General features: G+C 42.7%; 1 protein-coding gene across 2 annotated transcripts in view; it reads left to right on the top strand.

Annotated features, from left to right (window-relative positions):
• The window catches only part of wdr11 (WD repeat domain 11), a 51,559-nt gene that overhangs the window by 17,637 nt on the left and 25,241 nt on the right, over window positions 1-8,681 (top strand). For both annotated transcript variants that reach the window (XR_014126504.1, XM_027027527.3), the window contains exons 11-13: window positions 2,717-2,801; window positions 5,538-5,644; window positions 8,469-8,544. Coding sequence is in view for 1 of the 2 variants with exons in the window: in XM_027027527.3 (XP_026883328.3) it covers window positions 2,717-2,801; window positions 5,538-5,644; window positions 8,469-8,544 (268 nt within the window). In the remaining variant the exon portion in view is untranslated. The remainder of the gene's footprint in view (window positions 1-2,716; window positions 2,802-5,537; window positions 5,645-8,468; window positions 8,545-8,681) is intronic.

Genomic DNA, 8,681 nt, shown 5'->3' on the forward strand with positions numbered 1-8,681 from the left:
CCTCACTGACAAGGGCAGTTAAAAAAAACAAAAAAACTTTTTGGACATTAACTTTTTGGATTCTTATAAAACATGGAATTGGATGAAGGAAAAAAAAGGAAAAAGTACACTCTATCAGTAGCTCATTTCAGCATTAATTCAGTTTTGGAAAGAAACCAGTGACTTCGGTCTACACATGTATCCACCTCCTTGTATCATACTGTTGTATACCACCTCACTGTATGAGGCTTCTCTGCAATAAGCTTTTTTTCCCCACCCCTTTGCCATCAGTGAAATAACATGTTGCAAATGTGGTTCTTCCCCATCACTGCTGCAGAAATATGAATTATAATTGGAGCCCAATGATTAGTGGGTTTATATTTTTTACCTTTCTTCAATCTTGTTAGGAAAGATTTCCTGAATTGCTCTCACCCAGTTTCACCACCCAAAAGCACTGGATATTTGACACTGTCCTGCATTTGCTTAAAGGTGCATGAGCCCACTGGGGCTGAGGACCAGTGACCACCTCCTTGTCATGTAAACGTCTATCTTACAAACAGAGCTCTGCACTGACTCCTTTTGCTAGCTAGGGCATGTTAAATCATGAAACATTTATATGAACATAATTGCCATAGATATATGTAAATGAGTGTTTCATGTTTCATCAGGGAATATTTGTGCTCCTGGCAAAGAAGCGTTGAAAGGTACCATTTGGATAGAAGATCTTCTAGACTTTTTCTTTGTGTTGCTTCAGCAACAGCCTTTGGCTTTATAGACGAGTCTCAAAAATCAAATCCTAAACAATCAGCTTGGCCTTTTCCTGGAAATCAGTCACCCCGGTTGGCCAGTGAATGATGAGGATCAAGGGGTATGGATGGGGCATGGATGGGGTATTGTTGGGGCATCGTTGAGGTCAGTGTGGGCCCATTGCAGCAACGTGTAGTGCAGGCATTCGACACGCTGGTGGACTCATTCTGAGCACTCAGGATGGAGGGAGAAAGGAAGGTTGGGCTGTATACATACTGAAGCGGAAGAGGCAGCAGAGGCTAAATTTGTCATGATCCATCTCAGAGACAGAGGACAGATACACCCCCACCCGCCACCAACACCCCAGACATTTTAACCTCCCTCCCACACTGCCACCGACCCACACACACACACACACACACACACTCACGGCCGACTGCTGTCTCCCACCACTCTCAGACTGTCAGATACATTTACACTTTAGACAGCACACATCTCTTCACTTCACAGTTTCACACCCTTGCTAGCGAGCTGCAGCACACGACCCTGCCCCGCCCACAGACCGCTCCAGACCCTCTGTAACGCTGGCACTCACAAACATGGCCTCCCTTATGACCCCTCCTCCTTAGCCACTTCACTGCCACTCATTCTTACTTCAGTCTCGCCCTCCATTACTACTGCTCTCATTCATCATGGCATCCCTCCATTCCTTGCCCACGCTATTTATGGCTCCCTGACAGCTACATCATGCCCATAGCAACAGTTGTCTGTACAGTCTGTAGTAAACACTGGAGTTTGACAGTGGAAACTTTCATTACGGACACCACACACACAAACACAGGTCAGAGAGATACACCTCATCACCGTGAGACAGTTTACCTTCTTATCTAAAGACCTCTAGTACAAACCTCTGTAAAATGACCTATATATAAAGTATAAAATTTAAAGTTTGTATGTATATTTTCACATTTGTTTCTGTTCTCAGAACTATTGGATACTAAAATTTAATTCCTCTTGCCCATATACAGACACAGTCATAAAGGCCATCAGAATGCCACTGCAAAAAGACAGTTACACACTGTTGTGTGATTGCACATGACTGATATCCTCATGAACACTCAGGGTTATCCAGCCTGATACTTGGATCAGATATGCATTTGAAATGGAAAACTATTCAACAGAGTTACAGTGAGTTTCAGTTGAACTGTATTGGGAAGGAACAATATAGATTAGTTCTTCTCCACATCCATTTTCAGTTTACCTTTTTTTCCTCCAGTATGCATGTTTAAGTGAGTGTGTGAGAATTTGTATTTGTGGGTGTTAGTGTTTTGCATGATTGAGTGAGTGAGTGTGAGTATTTGAGTGAGTGCAAATTAATATGTGTGTGTGTGTGTGTGTGTGTGTGTGTGTGTGTGTGTGTGTGTGTGTGTGTGTGTGTGTGTGTGAGTGAGAGAAATGACGCATCACCTGGGTTGCTTTGTGCTTCCAGTCTCGGAGGAAATTGTGTGCCTCATGGGGTGAGCAGTGTCCCCATAATCCCTCTGACCTTCCACTGCCTATTAGTCTCAGTTACCTAACACTTCATTTCATTCTTGCTATCCAGGCCGCCAGGATAGATATGATGTCCCATGTATTTCATACATTTGTTAAGTTTGGAATGTTACAGTAAGCTGGGCACTAGTGTTCCCTGCACAAATAAATCTGCCTCATCTGGTAAACAGCTGGACTGTAGGCTGGCTGCGAGCATTTTTGATCCAGCCTACAGGTTTGCATTTACGAAGGTCTCACTGAAACACAGTGGCTTCTCATGTTTTTGACATGTTTTATGGTTAATGGTTTCTGATATTTCCCAACCACTTGAAGCAAAATGTGAAACGTGCATGAAATTTACCATGACACTTCACCACCCAAAAAGTCAGGCTGCAATGAAGGGCTGACATTTAGGTTGATGCTCGCTGGATGAATGCATGATGGTGTATCTGTCCCTCAGGCAGCAGCAATGGCTCAGTGTTGGTGTATAACCTGACCAGTGGCCTCCTGCACAAAGAACTCAGCGTCCATTCCTGTGAAGTCAGGTGAGAAATCTCCTGTGTGACTGCTATGAGGTTTTTTTTTGCTGCCGTTGACAACAGATGTTGTTGAAAGTGTTACTGACACTTCAATTCATTGAAATTTGTGTAAATATTAATTTTTGAACATTTCAATTACTGCTGAATACTCTCTTTAATTCACTTTTTTCATTAATGGAATCTTATAGAATGGATTATAAAATATTTTATAAGAGCCAGACCTGGAATTGGAATCAGAATTCGAATTGATAAACCTTCAAAAATAATCAAAATTGGAATTGGAATCAGACTTTCTGTTGAACTCTCTTCTTCTTCTTCTTCTTCTTCTGGCACAGAATCTTTGTTGTCTCAGTTGCATTTTTCATCACTGTTTCCCTGACAGGCTCATTGATTTCATTAAACCCAGGCAGGCAAATCTTATTGGCCTTGTCCTGAAACATCAGCCGAACGTGATCAACAGGCCTTCATATTCTGGAGCGCTGGGTCCTGCATGACAGGCTGAATCCTCTAGTCCTGGCTCTTGGGCACTAGGCCTAAGCCCCAGAGCATCCCAGCAGTCTGTGCCTCGTTAATTACCATTCCCTTAACAAGTGCAGAAACAATTTCACCCTTCTAATTATGCAAGAGATTGAATCAATTATATCAATACGAGATTGATTGGGAGCAAACACCATCCATTCTTTTGCTATCAGGCAACACCTCATTAGAGGAGTCTTCCCAGACATGTCTAGCTGAAGGAATCTACAAGTAGTCCTTGCTGCAGAGCCAAAAGTCGAAGTTGGACCACATACAGCTCCTCCCACATTGTGTTTTCATGGGTCTAAAAACATTGTGTTTCTATTGGTGTGAAACTTGCAAGAGCGACTTGTTTTGTTGTTGTTGTTTTTTTCTCTGAGTTAACGGCACCACGCAGCAAAAGCAGAGATGGTGTACCTTCTATATATTTGGCTGAAATATAGCCTTAAAATGCTTATAATTCAGAGAGTTGTGTTCTTGTCACCATACTGCAGAGAGAGATTACCTTCTATATAACATTTGGCTGAAGCATAAACTTATAGACTGAGATGATAAATAAAACAAATAAATAAAATGATAGAATGGAAACCAGATAGTGTTGCGGTTTAAGGAAACATCCAGCCTAAATCACTGTCCTTACTTGATGTTTCCACAAAATATATATATATCTGACCTGCTGATTCACTGCTGTGAATCGGCTAAAGATAATCGATTCTACCATTTTATTTTTGTTTTATAATTGAAAAATGGGAAATGACAAAATATAAAATTAAATATATACAATTGTAAAATGGGAAACAACCAGTCACTGACTTCAGTCATCTGACAATTTTTCACACTAACGAAATGAAACACATTCACTTATGCGCTTGAAAGCAGCCTTCCCTGCGTTTGGATTTGACTTTCTCTGGTATGGTTGTGCTTCCATACTTTACCTATATAGCTTTAGGCATAGCTTCTTTAGCTTTCTATCAGTGTTCTGCTGAACTGCTTTCGACCTAATATGATCCAGCTGTTTAGGTGCCTTTGTAATAGTAATTGCAAGATGTTTTTGTTATTTTTGTTTAATGTCACTGTGTATTGATAAAACAAATATGTAGAACATAATTAGATGTATTTTAACGTTTTTTGAAGCATGCGTTCCCTCTTTGATCTAGTTAAAAATTAGTAGAATTCACTTTCTGTGAAATATTGGTGCAACCATATAAAAGAAATCCATTATCAGTAGCAACAATTGCATCCCTCTGAGGGCTGCTGTTCTTTAATTTTATGTATGTTCAGATACCTGGGTGGACAGGTACTGGAGAAAGGGTAGCTTCCTGTTTTCTGATTGCATCTGTAAACACTGTATAGCAGGTTGTTTCCACTTTCCATTTTTATACTGAAAAATGTCAATTTAATGGCCAAAATGAACACGGCTGATTCAATACCATCAGTCCTTTAAAACTACTGTTACACACACCTTTTATCACAGTTCAAAGAAATAATATCTCGTTTCTCTCTTTCTCTGAAGTTATAATACCGCTTTTAGTCATTCATCTGACCTCTTTTGCTCTCTCTCTTTTTACCCTCTTTTTCTCTCTGACACACACAGGTCACCCATTACTTTGGTAGACGTTTGATGGACATACATTTTAAGGACAGATTCAAATAGCCATTACTCAGCCTGGCTCACACACACACACACACACACACACACACTCACACCCCCCCAAAGCCTGCACTTTGGCTGGACACAGTGTCAAAGCTACTCTTGGTCCTGTCTGTGCCCTCATTCCATGGAGGACTTCATTTCCATATCATTTGCATATTTCAAAGAAAAGAGGGCTAATTAATCATGTGGCCGTTTAGCATCTTATTTGAACTCAGCTTGGCATCCCCAGCCAGCGGTGCTGCTCCACACTTTGCCCCTCTCCCTGATCCCTGTTCACCATCCACATGATCCTCCCCCTCCCTCCCCACAGCTACCCTTGGAAAGTTTCTGTAAAAATTTCTGTAGTTTTCATCTTTGCCTCTTGGTTTTGATCAATCATAGAGGACTTGTAAAGACTTGACCTACTGTAATAGAGGTGAAAATGTAAAATCTTGACTGGGCCTACATTCTGCTACCACAGACAGCTAGAGTTGGTCAAGCCTTCTAAAAAACTTATTGAAGTGGACCATTAAAATCAAATGTACTTTTTTTTCGCTCTCTCTCTCTCTCTTGCCTCTTACATTCTCTCACAGAGGGATTGAATGGGTGAGTCTGACCAGTTTCCTCTCCTTTGCCACCTCTGCTCCTAATAACATGGGCCTTGTGAGGAACGAGCTTCAGCATGTTGACTTACGCACAGGTAAGACACACGTGCACGCGCGCACACACAAGCACACACACTCTTAAAGCTTCATTAAACATGCCTTAACCGTACCATCAACTCCAAAAAATCCCTGTCTCACTCCTTAATTTGAACATTCTCATTAAAATTCGTGAAACAGACTGTCTGAGTTGGTCATGAGGGGCGCCGCTGGGTGCAGAAGCAGTTGGATTAAAGGATGGTCAGGAAGATAAAGAGAGCAAAAGTTCAACAGAGAGGCAGTGGGAGGCCACACCAAGGGAGAGAGTGAATGAAAAGCGAGTCAGAGGGAGAAAACGCTCTCAGAGGGATGCTTGTTTGCCTTTGTGGGAGGCGACAGCCGACTCTACTCACTGCTTCTCACCATCTTTTACTGTAGTTTTAAGGGGATACTGCACTGCAGCGTTAGCAATTGGCGAGAGATTTGTCGGCATTGCGTTTTGCTTTCCTGGGCATTGTTAGTCTGGGTGCGAGCATGTGAGGCTGGAGCACGGCCTGAGTGCTGGGGAGGGTCACGCCTTTCGGTGAAATGGCAAGCTGGTCTGGGACCTGCGCACTGAGACCAATTTCAGGTGCCATGCATGCAGCAAAAGCAGCAGGAGAAGAGTGCGTCAGCCCCCAGCAGTGCTGCTCTGGGTACTTGGGGGAACAGTACAGAGGCATTTCCACACTCCTGCCAACTGCCTGCAGAACACTGAGGCCGAGCGACTTGCACATTAGGCTGTACACTGTGCGTACCACGGGCCATATATTTATGATCAGCCCCGTTTAACGCTACTCACTTTTGCGGACAGGATACGCAGGCGCTCTTCATCTCGTTTGGAAGACGATTAAACTTTGCTGAGCACGTTTTTCCTTGTTCCAGGGTGAGGTGTGAAACTTTCCGTGAGACTGCAATGTCTCAGCAGATTCATCAGGGATCCAAGACCAGTTTTTCAGGGAACATTCCCAACCATGACCTTTGACTCTTATAGACTGGGCCTGCGCTTGCTGACTCAAACGTATGATTAAAGACTTTCTGATTTGTTTGTGTGTATATGTATGTGTGATTGTGTGTGGTAGGGGTGGACTGTATCTGAACTGATGAGCATGTGATACATTTACACTTGATGGATTTTTAATTTTTTTTTGCTTCTGGGGATTAGTACTAATATAGGTTTTATAGTATAGTGCCTAAACTATTCCAAAACCAAATTCCAATGAAAATGCTGCAGTGATCCTTAGTGAACTACATATATAAATGTTAATATGACCCTACATTCTGAAATGATGGTCTGGCTCACGTTTTCAAATTGCCATCCTCTGAATAACCACTACAATAATGGCTTTCATTTCTCCATGCTTTCAATTCCATGAGTGGGAACTTGGCGAGATCCAAAGAAATCGATTCGAGAAACACACCTACTACTTTGATAATAGTAAAAAGTCAAAACCCTCAGAATGTAACAAAAGAGGGTGGCATGTTTCCCCGCGTACGTGCCTGTCCTTCTGTGTGCCTACACCTCTGACTGTCTGGGTGTCTAAGAGCTGTGCTCGCAATCAGGCCAGAGGCCTCCATGGCCCTCTTCATCAGCCTTGCTTTGTCGTCCTCATCGCCGTCGCTGTATACCAGCTGCGGCTACCTGACTCCACAGCGTGATTAGCTCGCTGTCCTAATTAGCGGAGCATCCTTAACAAGCAGTCATCCTATGCGCCCTGAATCTCGACGGCCTCGGCAGAGCACATGTTCAAGTGCTGGTATAGCTGTTTGGCACAGGGGAAAGAACGGCATCGGTAGGGTGCGCTTTTAGTCGGTGCATCTGTGATGAATGGTTATGGTTTCTTAAATACAGCTAACGTATTGGCCACGTTATGCAGTCACACACCAGTTGTGAAGCGGCGATTGAGCAGCGATTTTGAATGTGTTGAATTATAAGTAAAACCAGTGCTAGTTCAGCAGATAAGGTCACAAAGATCACCTTTAGTGTTAGGAAAGGGCACATGCAGGCACACACAGAGGGCCTGTCCTTTTGTGTATGCCTTAGCCAGTGGCTATCATATAGAGGTTTCACTCTAGCCCCTGGGAATGGTGTTGGGGAGGGCGTAATTTTGTCTATGAGTGATTTTATTTTCCTCTTAGACCACCATCACACACATGGGTTGAGCTATTTCTCTCTGCCAACAGACTGACATGTTTAGGGAGAAGAAAAGTTTTCTCAGTTGTTTCAGTAATTTAATGACGACCTCACCTCACTCTGCAGTTTAAAGTTCACACACACACAATCCAGTAGCATGCTTTGCAGTGTAGTGGATTGCTGTGTGCAGAGCAGTACTCTTTTATAATTCTTCTTGCCCAGACCAACAAGACAGATTGATCCAGCATAATTTGTCAGCATATTGCAGCTTGGCATCCGTACTGCATGTAGACCTGCTGTTGAAATGCAGTCATCAGTTTGTTTTACAGCAATTCATGCATGTATTTGACAAATGTTTAATGCCAGTCATCAAGCCAGTATCTACACAAATCATGTGATTAGTGCGAAATGTTTATAAACGATGCCATGTTGAATGATATGGCTGGCATGCTATTTAACAAAGAATACACAGCGGAGGGACGTTGGTGTACCTTAGGTCCAGTAGTGTAGCTTAGATGCAGTAATGTACCTTTGGTCCTGTAGTAAATTGAAAGATGTCATCTTAAAAATCTTATTTAATTGCCTTAATTTGCTTATGATCATATTTTTAGTGTGCATTGGAATAGGCCTGTGAGATACTCTAATATATACTGTCTAAAAATGCTTAAGGAAGGTGCTGATGCTTGACCCTGTCTCTCTCTCTCTCACAGGCAGGTGCTTTGCATTCCGGGGCGAGCGCGGCAATGACGAATCAGCCATTGAAATGATTAAAGTGTCGCATCTGAAGTGAGCAAAAATACACACAAGCACACTCCGTGCTCACACCCTCCCCAGAGTGGATGTTGACAGGCTTCATTCCCAAAGGTTCCACTCTCAGCTGTGTTGTGTTTGCATGTGTGCCCTGCAGAACATTAAACTCACAC

Source organism: Electrophorus electricus, chromosome 12 (assembly GCF_041902795.1).
Source record: "Electrophorus electricus isolate QZ-2024a chromosome 12, ASM4190279v1, whole genome shotgun sequence".
Classification (NCBI taxonomy): domain Eukaryota; kingdom Metazoa; phylum Chordata; class Actinopteri; order Gymnotiformes; family Gymnotidae; genus Electrophorus; species Electrophorus electricus.